General features: G+C 43.3%; 2 protein-coding genes across 2 annotated transcripts in view; both read left to right on the top strand.

Moving 5' to 3' along the window:
* LOC120566816 (exosome complex component RRP40-like) overlaps positions 1–3591 on the top strand; it is a 279666-nt gene extending 276075 nt beyond the window's left edge. The window contains exon 5 of the mRNA XM_039813473.1: positions 3377–3591. The gene's annotated coding sequence lies outside the window, so the exon portion shown is untranslated. The remainder of the gene's footprint in view (positions 1–3376) is intronic.
* Positions 3592–8324: 4733 nt separating this feature from the next.
* LOC120566812 (zinc finger protein 501-like) lies at positions 8325–17852 on the top strand. Its single transcript, XM_039813468.1, has 3 exons — positions 8325–8505; positions 13387–13494; positions 16146–17852. The coding sequence occupies exons 1-3, from the start codon at positions 8413–8415 to the stop codon at positions 17265–17267; spliced, it is 1323 nt and encodes a 440-aa protein (XP_039669402.1). The 5' UTR covers positions 8325–8412; the 3' UTR covers positions 17268–17852.
* Positions 17853–18242: the final 390 nt, after the last annotated feature.

Below are 18242 nucleotides of genomic sequence, written 5' to 3'. Positions count from 1 at the left end.
ATGTGCTTCACATGATAAACATTTGTAAAAATACATTACACTCCAACAGAAAATAAACAAGGGAAAAAAGAAAATTATTGAATGACCAATGAAAATCATTTCAACGATTAAACCCAAAGTTAACAAACTATAGTCCAAAGCGAATTTAAACAAATGTGTCTTCAGCTGCTTTTTAAAAGCTCCACCAGAGACTGCAGAACGTGAGACCGTAGGAAGGACGTTCCACAGAGTCGGAGCCACCGCTTCAAAGGAATGGTCACCTTTAGTTTTTAATGGAGTGCGTGGGACCCCCCACTAATCCCTGGTTAGAAGACCTGAGGGACCTGTTAGTAGTGTACGGGTGGAGCAGGTCCGAGATATAAACAGGTTAAAAAAGATTAAGATTAAAAAAAGGAAGTTGGTATAATATCTGCTGGGCTCGAGGAAGATTTCATACTGCTACCAGATCAGTGAGTTCTTGTAGCAAAATCGGAACAAAACTGTTCAAGATTGGAGGCCGGATTAAGTGAACCCAAGAGGGGATAAAGTCACTACAGTCCTTATTTGAAAACACTTAAGGAGGAGCAGGATCGACAATGTTGTTGATGGTTTCAAAAAGAACTTTAGGGTTAAGTTTACTGGAAGAAATGAGGTTAGCAAAGTAAGATATCCTCGCCTCCTAAACCATGTTGTTGTATTCAATCAAAAGGTCTCTGTAATTCAGCCGGTGAACATGAAGGTTGGAGGATTTCCACTGTCGTTCTGCCCAGCGCCATGTAGGCTGGAAACAGCGAATGACATCATTTAGCCATGGGGATGAGTTGATGGAGGAAACGCGTCGCATTTTACGTGGAGCCACTTTATCCAACATTGATAAGCAATATGTATTGAATGAGTGGACCAGACAATATCAGCATGAGAAGGCAGCACTGTGCTTTGGTGAAAAGCTGCAGAAGACTTCTCAGCTGAGAAATGATTTAATGTGAGAACATCTGACATGTTTACTGGGCAGTAAATTTAAAGGAAAAGACAGGTTGAACAAAACGCAGTCATGGTCAGTAATATGCAGCTCCTCAGAGCAAACCGAGTCGGTTAACCATTGCCTAATCCTAGTGCCTTCCAGGCAGCAGTGTTAACATTGTCCAGAGAGAAAGAGGTGGTAGTGGAAGAAGAAGACTCTGCGGAGGGGGTGTGTGGTGTAATCTTCTGTGATCGCCTCCCCACCCCTCTTCCACACAGTTGCTAGTAACCACTGAGACACGGAGGATTAAAAGAACATGATGGACGCTTCAGAAGAGGTCATTATCTTTACTTGAGTTTCTGTGCGGGAAAGTCACCGGACGCCACAATCTTCTGAACATAGTCCTACTGAGAAATCCAGAGAGGGTTGGGTGGAGCTGATAGTCTTAATTAGTTTTATAGCAACTCATTTGGTAATGGATGGAAAGAAACGTTCATTAATATCAAAAAGTTGCGCACTAATGCTTTAATGCGCCCTGCGTTGCCATTTTGATGCCGTTGTTATGATTTTGGGCAACGACCTGGCGGGGCGTGCTGGGTGGGCTGGTGCTTTGCCTCCAAGGACACCTGTGGTTGTGTCCAGGCAGCTAGCGTCTCTTGAGCAGCAGGAGAGTGACCTGGGATTTACTGACTGGCTGACTTTACCTAATTATTTTATTTGTTTATCATATAAACACAATGTTTCAAAGGCCACTGGTTCTTGCTGACTGTTCTTGTGTCAGTGTCACCGATCAGTCCAGTTTGTTGTAGAAATAAGTCATCGAGCCCAATCACAACCTTGGAATTCTTTTTGTCCTGTAACCGGCATCGATGCTTTTAGAAATATACATGGAAGTGGCGTCACAATCACCCAGAGCCCAAAGGGACACCTTCACAATTTAATACACATAACAAAGCAAAAAGTACAGAGTATTTCCCTCGGAGTAGACGTAGAAAGTGGCATAAAAAGAACATTAGTACATAACATTTATTGAGTACTGTAGTAGTATTGTGATCTCTTACAGGCTGTCTGGGTTTTTTCCAGGAAGCTTTCTGTTATGGTTTCTTGATGCGTGAGAACTGCAAATCTGCTGAGAAAAGTGATAGAAACAGAGGAAGAGGTTTGTTTAATGTGTGCAACAAGCAACCCCAAACACAGTTTGAGCTCTTAACTAGATGTTGGTCAGTGAGCAGCAGCTGCACCATAAACTCCCCCTCTCTCACTCATAAAAACTGCTGCTTCCCTGTGTGTGTGTGCAGCTGTTCTCTCCCATCCTGTGTGTGTCTCTCCCCTGTCTCTGTGTGTGTGTATGATGAATGTTTTGTGTCCCCCATGTGAGTCATTTTTATTTTATTTTTTAACCTTTATTTATGTAGGTAAGTTGATTTATGATCAAATTCTCATCTGTAACAACGACCTGTACAACCACAGTCTGATCTGCTGGCCAGTGAGCAGGGTTAAGGGCCTTGCTCAAGGGCACTTCAGTAGTGGTAATGGGGAGGGACAAGCGCTGCTCTTTCACTTTCCCCACCCAGATTTTATCCTGTCGGTCTGGGGATTGACCCGGCGACCTCCCGCTCACAAGCTCGCTTTTTTAACCATTAGGCCACCACTGCCCAATAGTGATAGTGTGTGTTTCTGTTTCAGGCTGCTATCCCCCCCCCCGCCCCGCATGTATCTTTAATGAAAGTGTCTCTGTTTCAGGCTGCTGTCCCCCCACAGTGAGGTCCTGTCCGACCTGCAGACCCTGTTTCCCTGCAAGCTGGTGGTAGGGATGAACGGCCGTCTGTGGGTCAGGTCGTCCAGCGTTCAGCAGACGCTCGTCATCGCCAACCTGCTGCAGAGCTGTGACACCATGACGGCCCCCCAGAGACAGGATCTGTTCAGGAGGGCTGCACAGGGGGCGCTATAACACCATGACCTCCCCTCAGAGACAGGCGCTGTTCAGGAGGGGGTACAGGGGGCGCTATAACACCATGACGACCCCCCAGAGACAGGCGCTGTTCAGGAGGGCTGCACAGAGGCGATATAACACTTAGAGGTGTGAATCTTAACTAATCTCCCAATTCGATTACGATTATCATGTCTTCAATTTGATATCTCGATGCATCAAATACATTTTTCTATTAAAGCCATATAGGATATTTAATTCATAGCTTTTCAAGCTTCAAAAACAAAACATTCTGAGGACTGAGCACATGGCACTTCCTGAATGTGCAAAAGATAAAAGTAATGTAAACAGAAATTTTGTTGGGGCTACATTAAATTGTAAACAGATATAATTGATTAAGGCCTGGTCGATTATGCAGCATCGTCCATGTTCACGATTCAATGCATCAATTATTTGATTAATTTCAACACCTCTAATAACACCATGATGGCCCCCCTCAGAGACAGGCGCTGTAAAGCCGGGGTCAAAGCATAGACCGCTAAAGTGAATCCAAAATCTACAACGCATCACACATGCAGCCACTTCCTCTCAGGACACCTGATTGTTTGAAGGACTATCCAATTGCGTACAGTCATTTGAACTATGCCTGTTGATCATGCCTATTGTGTAGAGAAAATACAGACTCCCCAGACTAATGTTCAATCTTAAATCTTAAAAGATTGAGCTTGGTCTGGTGATAGATAGATAGATAGATAGATAGATAGATAGATAGATAGATAGATAGATAGATAGATAAAAACTTTATTGTCCACTAAATTTACATACACTGGAAATTCATCTTTGGCACTCATGAAAATACTTAAAACTCAGCACACAGACATTAGGGGCCCTATCTTGCACTCAGCTCAATTGCCTTTGTACACCGACGCATGTATCATTTCTATTTTGCACCCGACACACAACGGACTTTTCCCTCCACAGACGCACGTCGGTAAATTAGGGAATGAATTTGCGCTCCCGGGGGCGGTTCAGCGAAAAGAGGAGGCGTGTTCAGGCGCAAACGTTCCCTGGTGCTATTTTGCAGTTTCAGAAAACAATTCCGCCACAGACCAGGAAAAACCTGGTCTAAAGTCAGTGGTGCTAGTCTAAAGTCAGTGGTACTAGTCTAAAGTCAGTGGTACTAGTCTAAAGTCAGTGGTACTAGTCTAAAGTCAGTGGCGCTAGTCTAAAGTCAGTGGTACTAGTCTAAAGTCAGTGGCGCTTTATTCAGATGATATTTTAGGGGCGCATGCTTGGCCAAAATGTAGCGTGTGCACAACGCGCATACACTTTGCTTCTCTCATCTACACGGACGCAGCAGTTCCCATTTGTGTTTTACACAACATTTCCATGAATCATGGATGTGTTGATGACATAAAACGAGGAAATATTAGAGGACTTAAAGAGACGTGATGTTGAACTATGGCGGGTTTGGACGCCGGGTCTGTGTGGATGGAGATGGAGTGGGGGGAGGAGGAAGGGGCACAACAGGAACAGGTGGTGCGTTTGGAGATCCACCTCCATTGCTGCAGCAATCCTCTCTTTGCCGCATCCCGGACAGCTCCCGCTGGCGTGCGCCAGGCAAATCCGCCGTCATAATAGCAATCCGCCATGGAACAAGCGCGCCTGCTCTTAAAGGGAATGAGAGATGACGCTCTGATTGGTTATTTTCACGTTACCCCAACCACACCTAGCTACTTCAGACCAACCCATCTTAGATTTGCGTTGGGCACAAGAGTCATTTATCCCGCCAGTATCATTGCAACAGCGGCCGAGATCCGCCCACAAAGCTACTTGCACGTTTCGTACTTGCGTTTCAGATCGTTAAAATAGGGCCCCTATAAGTTAAAATGTGTAGTTACATAAAATCTAAAATAAGTCATTAAAAGAAAGAAAACATAAATGAATAGATACTAGTACAATTCTCAGTCCAATCATTCTCATCATCATCATCATCGTCACCCTGACTGGATGGTGCATGAGTGAGAAGGGAGAGGAGTTATCAGGATGGACACAGCAGCAGGGACAAATGACCTCTTGTAGCCATTCTTTTCTGGCCATTGGAACCATCAGTCTCCTGCCAGATGGCAATAGCTGAAAAGATGGATGGAGGGGGTGGGTGGGGTCATTGAAGACCTGGATAGCCTTTTGTTTTATGGAACGGCTGTGTAAGGTGTGGAGTTGTAACTGCTTTTCTCCTGACTGCTAAAGTGAATCTAAAATCTACAACACATCCCACCTGCTCAGAAGTTAAAGCTGTAGAAGTGAAGCCAAATCCTCTGGATCGCCACTTGGGGTCTGGCTACAGTATCTGGCATCAGCTGATTGATTTTCGCTAATAGAATCTTTCTGGACTAAAATGAACTGAATCTGCAGGGTTCTACTAATAAAAAAAACATATCGATCCATGTTGTTTTTAATATTTATAGTAAAACATGTTTGGTACCACTTCAGCCCTTTTTATGTTTTGAAAATGTGTATGACTTTCCAAAATACTATACTATGAGTTTTTGATTTTTTCCCGACATACTATGATTGATATTGAAGTTTTTGGACCGGTTGTGGTCTGGCCCCAGTGGCCAGAGTCTTTCTGACTCCAGTTGGTCCCCTCACAGACTGCTCCTTTAAGTTGTGTTTGTTGAATGGTAGAGCAGAAATCAATACACAGGATTCGCTCAGTTAGTCCACAACAAACTTTAGTAAATAATTGCAAGCAAAATAACTTATGCATATGGATCAGATTTCCTTCAAGATAAGATAAGATAAGGCACGATCTGATTTACAACTTCGTCATTGATCCTGAACTGTTAATTACTTGGTGATATCAGATTGTGCATACGATAAAATAGACTTTATTAATCCCACACTGGGGAAATTCCAGTGCTACAGCAGCTCAAAAGAAAAATGTACAAATAAGAATAACACAATACACATTAAGTAGACATAGGAGAACAAAATATACATAAAATACAGGGAATGGAAAAGTAGAATAGAATTAGTTATAATAATATTAACAGTAATAAAAACAACCGTATTTACACAATAAACAACCTTATATAAACTTACAGTATATAAACATAGATATATAGATGAGTAAGGTGTGAATGAACAGATATGACATATTGTACAGTTGGAGGTGACACATAGTAATAAATAGATAAATATTCATAGTGCAGAATATTGTCCAGAGATGCTCATATTGCAGAACCAGCTAGCAGTGCTAAATTATGATGTTGTATTGAAGAGTCTGACTGCTGCTGAGATGAAGGACCTGTGGCAGCACTGAGGGTGCAGCAGTCTGCTGCTGAAGGAGCTGCTCAGGGAACTCACAGTCTCATGGAGGGGGGAGAGTGAGAGGTGTTGCCCATGATTGATGCTGGCCTGGCTAACATCCTCCTCTCCCCCACCTCCTCTATGGGGTCCAGAGGACAGACCAGAACAGGGCTAGCCCTCTTCACCAGTCTGTTTAGCCTTCCTGTCCCTCTCTGTGCTCCCAGCCCCCCAGCAGGCTACTGTCATAAAAGATTGCAGACACAACCACAGAGTCATAAAATGTTTTTAACTCCTCTCCAAGGTCTTCATCAGGTGAGAAGTTAAGGCCACCGGTCTGAAATGGTTGGGCTCCCTGGGATGTGCAGTTTTTGGAACTGGAACAACACACAATGAAGACTATGAACTTATGAAGACTTTGAATGCACTTTATGAAAGACTATTTGCACTGTACGCACTTTTAATTGCCCAATTTGCACATTTGCCTCTGGTATCGTTTTTTTTTTTTGGTATATTGTGATATTTAATGTATAACTTGTAATTTTGTAAAAGCATTGTTGTATTGTATATTGCGATATTGTTTGGTGTATAACCTGTAATTTTGTAAAAATTTAATAAAGCTCTTTATAAAAAAAAAAGCCAGAGAGGAAAAGATTGAGTAACCAACAGGTCTGAAGTCTGGTTGGAGGGGGGAGGAAAGGGGGTAGAATCAAATCTATTAAGAAAAAGATTGAATTAATTTGCCCTGTCACGGTGACTAGAAACAAAGCCTCTGCCACTGTCCTTGATTTGACCAGAGAAGGTTTTCAGTCCCCTCCAGACCTCCCTTGTGTTGTTTTGTTGGAGGCGTACCTCCAACTTCTTCCTGTAGCTGTCTTTTCCTTTCCTCATCTCCCATCTGAGATGTTTGTGAACCCTCCTCAGCTCTTCTTTGTCCCCAGATTTAAAACGTCTTTTTCTTATCATTCAGCAGGGCTTTGAGTTCAGGAGTCACCCAAGGTTTGTTGTTGGAGAAACAGCGACCCTTCTTCTTAGGTCTGGTGTTCTCCACACAGATTAATATAGTCTGTAACAGTGAGTGAGACCGTCAATGTCCCCCCCATGTGACCTACAGAGCATTTCCCAGTCCGTGGTCTCAACACAGTCTCTCAGTGCTTCACTGGCCTTCTCAGACCATTTCCTCACATACCTTGTGGTGGGGGGCTGTTTACTCACCAAAGGTGTGTAAGCAGGAAGGAGATGGACCAGGTTGTGATCTGAGCGGCCCAGTGGGGGGAGGGGTGAAGAGATGTATGCCTCTTTGATGTTTGCATACAGCAGATCCAGTGTTTTATTGTCCCCTGTGTGGCATTTAACACACTGAGTGAAGGTGGGACGTGGTGAGGACAGGGGAGCATGATTAAAGTCTCCCGAGATGAGGACGAGAGACTGGGGGTGTGATGTCCGCAGCCGTGACACGACTCACATGCAGTGGTAGCATAGGCCAAAGGGGGATGTAAACACAGTGATAACAGTATCATTGTTATCGCAATGATACTTTACTATGATTTTTTTTTTTTACTTTTTTCAAAATGCTATACTTTGACTTTTTTCGACACATACAGAGAGAGACACACACACTCAGAGGCGCACACACACAAGTGTGTGTATCGGGGGGGTCATGGTACACACGTTCTACTGTCTGAAACTCCAAGTACCCCCCTCTTCTTTCCTACTATCTGACAGTATTTCCTTCTATTATTATGTTGCTAACATAGACTCTTCCAGTGGCCTTGTTTAGTGATTGCTCTGCCTTGAATCTGGAACTTGTTGCTGCACTATATTACACTCTTCAAGTGATTTTGAGTTTTGTATGTCTTTTGAATTGATTAATCCTTTATTGCTTTGGCAGCATAGACTCTTAAAGTCTGCTTAGAACTTGATCTGTTTTTATAAGAATCAAGTATTATATTGTTCTTTATTTTAATCTTTGTTAAATCTATATATATTTAATGTGTGTGATATATGCTCTGTGTAAAAAGTTTACTGTGGCTTTAAGAAAGCTTTGAGACAGTTGAACATGTGTTGGAGCGAGAGACAGGAAGGGGGGGGGAGAGAAAGAGAGAGAGACTAGAGGGGGGCATGAGGCTATCGGGGCTCAGAGAGAGAGAGAGAGAGAGAGAGAGAGAGAGAGAGTCCCAGTGGAGAGCTGCTGGATTTCCGAGACCAGGACCAGGAGCAGAACAAGAGCGGAATGGAGGAGGAGCAGCAGAAGCCGGAGCAGCGGAGCAACAAGGTCCCCAGAAGAGCAGCAGCAGGCTCGGCCTCTGATAGCAGCGGTGTTCAGGTCAGTGTTAGGACACAACAAGCACACTAAAGACACAAGATGGCCGACTCTCATGGAAACAACATGGGGGGGCTCTGTGGCCATTAGCACACATGCTTCTCTCTGGGTGAAAAGGGGCCAGAGGCGTCCAAAGAGGTTTTTAAAAGTCTCGCTGTGTTCAGCTCTCAGTCCGTTTGGAGCTTCTAACTGAATCTCTGGGCTTAGTTTAGTTTCTAGTTGATATCTGCTTTGGTTTACATTTGGGCTCCGTTTAGAGGACTCTTGTTAAGTTACTGCTGATGAAGAGCTACATTTCCTCCAGGTTTCCTCTTCAAAATAAAAGCATGTAGGTAACAAAGTAACCAGGGGCTTTTATTGTGAAGAATGTATAGGAAAGTAAACCGTTTTACTGCTTTGTGAACACAGCGCTATGAATAGAGCTATGAAAATTACTTAACTTGTAAATAGGCGACCAAAGTAGACGACATAAGAGCAGGAATGTGTGAATAAATAAAACAAGTTAACATACTAAGGATACACACTGATTAAAAGACAATCATAATGTCTTCTGAATTGTGTTTAGGTGGAGAGGGAGAGAGAGGTGAAGGGAGTGAAACAGTCACTCTCAGAGAAGATGGAATGTGGCCATAAAAAGAGGGGGTTGCCACATCTGTTGGTTAGATATCTCTTAACTAGGGGAGGGGTCACTATATGTTTATAGCTGAAGCAAAGGGTCCTGGCCCCAGCCCACCAATAGGGATGAGGTGACACCCCAGAGTAGAATAGAATATCAACTGTCTGTACTAGGAAGTGTGGGCCATTGTGCAGAACCCCAGGGTGAAGTAGGGTGGTCTTTGACAGCCACTGACAGGTTTGCAGTACTACCACCAACCCTTGAAACATTTACTTTGCTACCTAAGAAATGCTACCTCTCTCTCTCTCTCTCTCTCTCTCTCCCTCTCCCTCCCTCCCCTTTATACTGCTAGACTATATTTGTTTTATTTGTTATTTATATATATATATATACTGTATATATATAGTAGTGTGATATTGGATGTGAAAATAAGGAAATGGTTCTAACATTGCACTTTAGATGTGTGTGAATGTCCCACGCCAGGAGTCATTTGTATAGTTCTGTTTTATAGTGATCGATTATGTATTCAAAAATTTTTCTATTAAAGAAAAGATAGAAAATAAATATTTGTGTGTGCTGAAAAGTGGTTACAAAATATGAAATTGGAATTGGCTAAAATCGGTATCGGCAGGTCAAACTCAATGAAAAATTGGAATCGGCCTAGAAAGTTGAAATCGGTGCATCTCTAGTCCAATTTTGGTGCGCTCGTGCAAATTGTAGCCTCATTTTCCTACTTTTAGTGGAGATGAGTGGTACCCGGGGGGTCTTCTGCTGGTGTAGCCCATCCACCTCAAGGTTGTGCGTGTTGTGGCTTAACAACTGCTTTGCTGCATACCTCGGTTGTAACCAGCGGTTATTTGAGTCAAAGTTGATCTTCTATCAGCTGGAATCAGTAGTCCCATTCTCCTCTGACCTCTAGCATCAACAAGGCATTTTGGCCCCCCAGGACTGCTGCATACTGGATGTTTTTCCTTTTTCAGACCATTCTTTGTAAACCCACTTCCTGTTTCGATAGCGAAACGCACAAAATGGCCACAGCCATGCCCTATGACGATTCATCATCAACATCTTAAGATGGCACAGAGCGAGTTTGAAGTTGATCGGATGAAATCTCTAGGAGGAGTTCGTTAAAGTACGACATGTGGAAACTTTCAATTAAAAATGGCGGACTTCCTGTTGGGTTTAGGGTATGGCTCTACGTTTTTTGTACATCTTGACATGTTATGTATGTGTACCAAGTTTCGTGAGTGTACGTTAAACGTACTGCAGGGGCGGCAATTTTTTGCGTTTCACCATCAAAACAGGAAGTGGGTGTAACTCGAGTGTACATTGTCCAACTGGCTCGAAACTTTTCAGGATTCATAAGAGTCCAACTCTGAGGACAAATAAAGGCCGATATTTACTTAAAGTCATAGCGCCCCCTAGTGGCAACAGGAAGTAGGCCTAAAAGTCAAGGTGCTATACTTTAACGAACTCCTCCTAGATATTTCATCCGATGGACTTCAAACTTGGTCAACACCTTAACGATGAAAAGTTATTAAAAGAAAAACTTTTCGTCAGACGGTGTGGGCATGGCGTGGCGGCCATTTTGAGTGTTTAGCGATGAACAAAGAAATTGTAACTTGAGTGTACGTTGTCGTATCTGCCCGAAATTTCTCACGATTGACAAGGGACCAGGCCTGAGGACACCTACAGGCCAATATAGACTTTTGGTCATAGCACCCCCCGCTTGCAACAGGAAATGCGCCTTACATGATGAACATCAGTCGATTTACATGAAACTTATAATGTGTGGTCTACCAACCCGTTCTCATTCCGAACTTGTAAAATAAGTACGTTTGGGCAGTGGCCTTCAGCGTCTGATGCGACGAAAAAGGCACCCTTCGGCGTTTTTGTGTAACGTACTGGGGAGTAGGGCTTTGACTTTTGTCCAAAAATCATATTCGAAGTTCGTTTTGACCATTAAATGCCTTCAGTTTAAAAAAAAAAATTAAGTCAGACCCTGGATTAAACACAAACGGTGTGCTTTCGACAGGAATTTCGGAGCTTTCACCGTAGCCTACGTAAGTGGTCTGATGTTTATACCATATGTCAATGGTTTATACTCGTGTGCTGGTGTGTGCGTCGAGCCAGTGTGTGTGGGCGGTGTTGCCAACTTAGCGACTTTTTTTCACAAAAGCGACTAGCGACAAATCTGGCGACTTTCTGTAGAAAAGACAGCGACTTTCTGTAAAATAAAAAAGAGTCGCCAGTATTGTCCAGCGAGCACGCCATGTATTTTTCTCCTGTGGCCGCCGAAACAGTCCCCTCTCTCTTCTGTGTGACTGAGGAGCAGCCCCGCCCTCCCCTCTCTCTCCTCATGTGCAGCAGCACTGAGCAGCAGGTAGGAAGGGGAGAAGGAACAGGGTGCGGCGCCGGTGTAGGTAGGAGAGACAGCGGAACGCGACGGGAGAAAGACGCCGCTGAGCTGGTCTGGTCCTGGGCGAGCCAGCCTTCTTTGAGAATTCGGGGGGAATGCACCGCTACCGAGCCACGGCCGAGAGACGTGCGTCGCCGCGACGTGTAGTTACATTTTGAAATGCGTGAAAAAGCCTCGGAATCTGAACTGAAAACAACGTTCACAAGCAAACGCATTTACAAAAAATAATGCCCATAACAGGTTCGAATATTAAGGGCTGGCTAATATTCGTTCGAATGTCATTATGTCTTTTTATATTTGAATGATATTCGAATAACGAAGTTCACAGTCAAAGCCCTACTGGGGAGAGCCGCAGTTGGATGAGATTTAGCGAGTGGTATGTAAGGGGAAAATGCTGCGTTAGGAGGGTGGTTGGGGTGGTGGGTGGTGGATGGGTGAGGAGACTCGGGTTCGCGTCCCGCGTGTGGCGTTTTTGTTTCCCCGTCTCCGGGGTGTGTTTCCCGGCTTTTGAGGCGTCCTTTCCCCGTTGTTTTTCTCCTAAACCCAACCTCCGCGTTTCCGTTATTGCCGTCTCCCGGCGTGTGAGGTGTCCTCCCCCACTTGCTGGAGTCGCTTTATAGAGTTGCTATTTTCTTTCCTCCCGCTTGTCACAGAACCGTACGCCCACCCACGACCCTTTCCTAAACCCAACCGTCACGACCAAGCGCGTCAAAAGGGACGAAAAGGGACGCCAATAGTGGCAACCAAGCACGTTTACATGAGACGCTAAAGGAGACTTTTAACGTCAATAAGAATGAGAAAGGCTCCTGACCGAACGTCCTTATTTTACGAGTTGGGTGTGAGAATGTGTGGTCTACATGTGATACTGAGTCGCCCCCTATACTTTAACCACGCCCACTTACTCAGGCCACTTTCATAACATTTAAACCGGATAAGGTAGACCCTTGTGTGAGGTATCATTGAACTCAGCAGAATTCCTCCTTCATTGGTCATGGTTTGGCCCGCACCCTATGCTTAAATCACGCCCCCTTTCATAACTGGTGACCCGTTTAAGGTAGAGTCTTATGTGAGGTATCATTGAACTCAGCATAGAGTTCCCTTTTCATTGGTGATGATTTACCCCGCCCGATATGCTTTAATCACACCCCCTTTAATAACTAATGAACTGTACAACTTAGGGTCTTGTGTGAGGTATTGTTAAACTCAGCAGGGAGTTGCCTTTTCATTGGTGACGATTTGCGGTGTCGGAGTGCCGCACAAATGCACGGTCGCAAGGAACAGTGTCCACCAGTTACCCCGTAGGGTCAACCAATATTCTAAATTCGAATATATTTAAATATTATATTATTATATATATTACGCGGTAGCAGAGGCTGTCTGGCTGTCTGCTTTGCTAGCGCGCCTGAAAGCCGTTACATACTGGACGCTGCCGGGCGCAGCCCAGCTGGCGCATACAAATGTGACATCATGAGATCGCCGTGACTATTTATACCTGCGCTGGTGGTCGCGACACTAGCTGCAGTCTTCTCCTGAACAGAGGGGGCGCTGATGAGGAAAGGCTACCGACGCTGCTCTTTCTACGGACTAGAAGAAGAAGAAAAAGGTAAACAACGGCAGAACTGGCAGCAGCATTGCCGTTAATGCTTCGATTTGGTTCAATGACCTACTTCGTCGGATCGAGCCTTTCATTCACCATAAAAGAGCTCATCTTAACCCAGTAAGTTTCCCAGAGAGATCTGCAGTCACTGAGAGTCCTGGCATCCGGTTGTCGGCGAACTCATTCAGGTTTCTGTTTCACGCCGCTTGCAGCTTTAATCAAGTCTGTGATTGTTTCTGTGTTGATCTGCAGGGCTGTGCCTCCTGGAAGTCGTACTTCCCGTTCCACTACGCTCCGTTCGCCTCCGTCTTCAAAGACATCAAAGGCATTTTCACCGACTTTGAGAAGGACACCAAACCGGTAAGAATGGAATAAACCCTTACTTCTCTAGTTCTTTCTTTTGTTGTCCCTGTTCTTTTGTCTCCTCTCCACCTCCAGATCACAATCTTTCAAAGAAGAGTATTTTGTTGAGTAATTACAATCAAATGCTGGTAAATTCATTGCAAAGAAGTCATTTTGTGTGATGTGATAGAGGCGTTATTTTAAAGATCCACTAAAACGCATCTGCTTGTACATGCCTTTTTAAAGCTGGGGTTGGCAGTTTTCAGGAAAAGGCTAAATAAACGACAGGATTGTAAAACCCTTCCCTCCTCCTGCAGCTCTCCCCTCTCTGTCGTCAGCCCCTCTCTTCATACAGTAACCTGTATGAGTACTAGTCATTCATTTCAATCATTCCCATTGTCACTGTTATCCTGATGCTGTTATATAAGCTGTTTTCTTTGTAAAGCTTTTTGAGATGACCTGCTGTGATTTGAGGCTCTAACTCGCTACAGAACATGAGCTTCAATTAGCCCCAGCTGTGAGCTACAGTTAGCAGAAGGCTTAACTATTAGCAACATTTTCCCTCCATCTTCAGATATTTAAGGCCTGAGCGCCGACAGCGGCAAAAGCCCTATTGGAACTGAAGGAATTATTGTTAATTGCCTTTTTGAGGGGCTTAACGTATTCAAAAACTCACCAAAATTGGCGTTCCGCATCAAGTCTGGTGAAAATTTACGTATTTTAAGGGTTTCGGGAATATGCGCACAGAAATGGCTCGCTAGTGCCCCCTATAAAATTGAGCCCCTGCAGTACGTTTAACGTAGATGCACGAAACTTGGTACACATATGTAGCATGTCAAGTCGTACAAGAAATGTCATTGGAGTCAACTTCAAATTTGGTCTGTGCCATCTTAATACGTTAACAATGAAAAGTTATTAAAAGAAAAACTTTCGTCATAGGGCGTGGCCGTGGCGGGGCGGCCATTTAGTGCGTTTCGCCATATTGTGTGAGGTATCATTGAACTCAGCAGGGAGTTCCCTTTTCATTGATGACGATTTGCGGTGTCTGAGTGCCGCAAAGGCAAAGGCACGGTCGCAAGGAGCGGTGTATGCCAGAAACCCCGACGCACGCAGAGGCGCGAGGGCCCGTCCATTGCTGCTTGCAGCTTTATTTATTATTTTATGAATTAGCTTTTACCCACAGCGGGTGGAGCTAGCAATACCAAACCCCGCCCATTTAGAGTGAAGATTTGATTGATCAATTTGACTGTCATTTGAAATAATGCCCTCTGTAGATGTATAGCTCAGTCCCTCCAGGATTTCGCAATGTTGCAATTGCGCCAGTTCACGCAAATTCAACAAATCACCACAAATTTGGTGCGACTCGCAATTTTGACAAATCACCGCAACTTTTCCACACATTTGACCAATAACCTGAAGTTTCCCGCGACTTCAACCAATCGGAGCAGTCCCACAGAGCCAATGACCAATCGGGAGTGAGAACGCGTTGATCATTTCCTTGTTTTTGATATGAAGATGAGACGTGTGTGTGTGTGACTCATTTACCAACAAAACATACAGTGAAAGACTGTGCAAAACATTTCAGACCGTCTGATACATTTTAACATCAATGTAGACTTTAACGATTTAAAAGTCACTACCATTTCAATCCTGGCTATCGGCTCTCTGCAGCGGTTGGGGCTACTGCTCCGTTCCCCCTGCGACTGACGCTTGCACACACACAAACAACACACACAAACAACACACACAGTGGATGCAGGAGAAAAAGTAGATGAAATGACACAATGACCATCCAGTAAGTACTTTATCGAACCGTATGAATGTGTGTTCCAGGCCGTGTGTGTGTGTGTGTGTGTGTGTGTGTGTGTGTGTGTGTGTGTGTGTGTCCCAGGCCATGTTAGGAAATTATCTAACAATGTAAAGATCAACAAGCCACTGACACATATGTTCAAATTTGATTATTTCAATAAATTATAATTTTTTTTCTTAAATCCACCAGCCATTTTCATATTATACCAACATTTACAGCATCCTGAGTCTTTTTGGTAAGGTTACTAGGAAATCTCAGCCCAGAGTAATTTTATTCTCCCCAAAAAAAAAAAAAATTGATTTAAAAAAAAATCGCAACTTTCACTGTCACCCGCAACTTCACTGCAACAAACATACAAAAGACATCGCCACTTTTATCACAATTTTTTACAAAAGCTTCTGCGAAATCAGGCATTTTGGACAGCAACAATCTCCAAAAAAGGCTGCGAAATCCTGGAGGGACTGATAGCTGGACCACCAATCACAGAGCTGAAAGATAACACCTTCTTCCCAGCAACAGCAGAGGCAGCAAAAGGTGGACAGTTCATTTAACCCTTTACATTCCAACACAAACTGACCAGGCAGCTTTGAAGGGTTGATTTCCTCTAAAACGCTTTTTTAGATGTTGTTTGTCTAATAATACATCGAGAAAATATAATTACAACTGATTGCTTTTTAAATATGATTTTTTAGAATATCAACAAGTTGTTGTAAAGGTGCATATGCTTACATTTGCTAACATGCGTATATAAGTATGTGTTAGCATGGATTGGCATGTTAGCATATGTAAACATCTTAGCATATGTAAGTGTGTTTGCATGTGTATCTCTTCACCATTACATCTAACTCTCTGTCCGTAGAAACGGAGAGGAAGAGGGGGACTCGGACATCACAGCTGTCAGGACTGTGGCAAGTCCTTCACAACATCTGGAAATTTAAAGACTCATCAGAGAGTTCACACTGGAGAGAGACCATACCGCTGTGAACAATGTGGGGCAGCTTTCAGACTGTTACATGAGCTCAAAGGTCATCAACTCATTCACACCGGAGAGAAGCCATTCTCATGTGAACAATGTGGGAAAACTTTTTCTCAGAGTGGTAACCTTAAAAGGCATCAACTCATTCACACTGGAGATAAACCATACAGCTGTGAACAATGCGGGGCAGCTTTTACAGCTTTGGATAACCTTAAAGTCCACCAACGCATTCACACTGGAGAGAAACCGTACAGCTGTGAACAATGCGGGGCAGCTTTCACAACATCAGGTAGTCTTAAAGTCCATCAACTCATTCACACTGGAGAGAAGCCGTACAGCTGTGAACAATGTGGGGAAACTTTTTCTGGGAGCGGTACCCTTAAAAGACACCAACGCATTCACACTGGAGATAAACCGTACAGCTGTGAACAATGCGGGGCAGCTTTCACAACGTCGGATAATCTTAAAGTCCACCAACTCATTCACACTGGACATAAACCGTACAGCTGTGACCAATGTGGAAAAACTTTTTCTCACAGTGGTTGCCTCAAACGTCACCAACGCATTCACACTGGAGAGAAGCCGTACAGCTGTGAACAATGTGGGGCAGCTTTCTCACGGTTAGAAAGCTTAAAATCCCACCGACGTGTTCACACTGGAGAGAAGCCGTTCTGGTGTGAGCAATGTGGGAAGACATTTTCTAAGAATATTGACCTTAAAAGACACCAACGCATTCACACTGGAGAGAAGCCGTACAGCTGTGACCAATGTGAGGCAGCATTCACACAGTTATATCACTTAATATCCCACCGACGTGTTCACACTGGAGAGAAGCCGTTCTGGTGTGAACAATGTGGGAAAACCTTTTCTCAGAGTGGTAACCTTAAACTACACCAACGCATTCACACTGGAGAGAAGCCGTACAGCTGTGAACAATGTGGGAAAACTTTTTCTCAGTGTGGTCACCTTAAAAAACACCAACTCATTCACACTGGCTCCTCTTGAACATGTTCTAAAGCCAAGCTGTTGTTAGAGAGGAGAGAGGGAACAAATAGCGTGAGTCAAGACGCTGTTTACTACCCAGATAACAAAAGAGAGCAGTCCCGAGCCCAAAGGAGCCGAGGTCCAGGACCACTTGCAGGCACTAACCTGCTTGATAAATATGGAAGAAGAACAAAGTGTGGAATTGGTCAGAGCACATAACATTGGGTAAAAAAGAGCATGTAAAGATGACAGAAGTGAAAATCAGTGCAGTGAAAACCACGATGAGTGTAACATAACAGTTGTTTTCCAAGGAATCAGATGATGAGATATTCATGGTTGAAGCTTGTAGAAGAAAATGATTTACCAGTTTTAGTCTCATTTTATCCTAATATCATCTCTTTCTGGTCACTGATTAAGTTGATCATATTTTACCTGATTTTTTTTTTTAAATACACACCTTTTTCTTGTGGTGTGTAACTGAATGTTAACAATTAACAATATACATCAAGAGATGGAATTGTTTTTGGATATATGACTGTTATCGTTTATATTTTACTTTATTAGATTATTCATTTATACGTTTTGAGTTGGGTTTATTTTTTTCATTTTTTCCTCTTATCATACTCAACATACTATACTATGACTTTTTAATGACTTTTTTGGACATACTATACTATGAGTTTTAATGTTTTTTTCGAATACTATGACATTTATGACTTTTTTTTGGCATACTATACTGTGACTTTTCACGACTCTTGACATACTTCACTATTCCTTTTTTTAATCACATTTTTCTCGACATACTATAGTACTACTACTATTTTTATTACTTTTTTCAACATACTATACTATGACTTTTTTAACATACGATGAGCTTTATGGCTATTTTCGACATACTATAACATGACTCAATGATTTTTTTTATAGTCTGCATGCTTTCAAAGATATCCTATGAATGTATTACATAAGGTTATTATGTGTGTGTGAACCTCACAT

This window comes from Perca fluviatilis, chromosome 10 (genome assembly GCF_010015445.1).
Source record: "Perca fluviatilis chromosome 10, GENO_Pfluv_1.0, whole genome shotgun sequence".
Lineage (NCBI taxonomy): Eukaryota > Metazoa > Chordata > Actinopteri > Perciformes > Percidae > Perca > Perca fluviatilis.
Note: the sequence above shows the minus strand (reverse complement) of the source record. Positions and strands in the feature narration are given on the sequence as shown.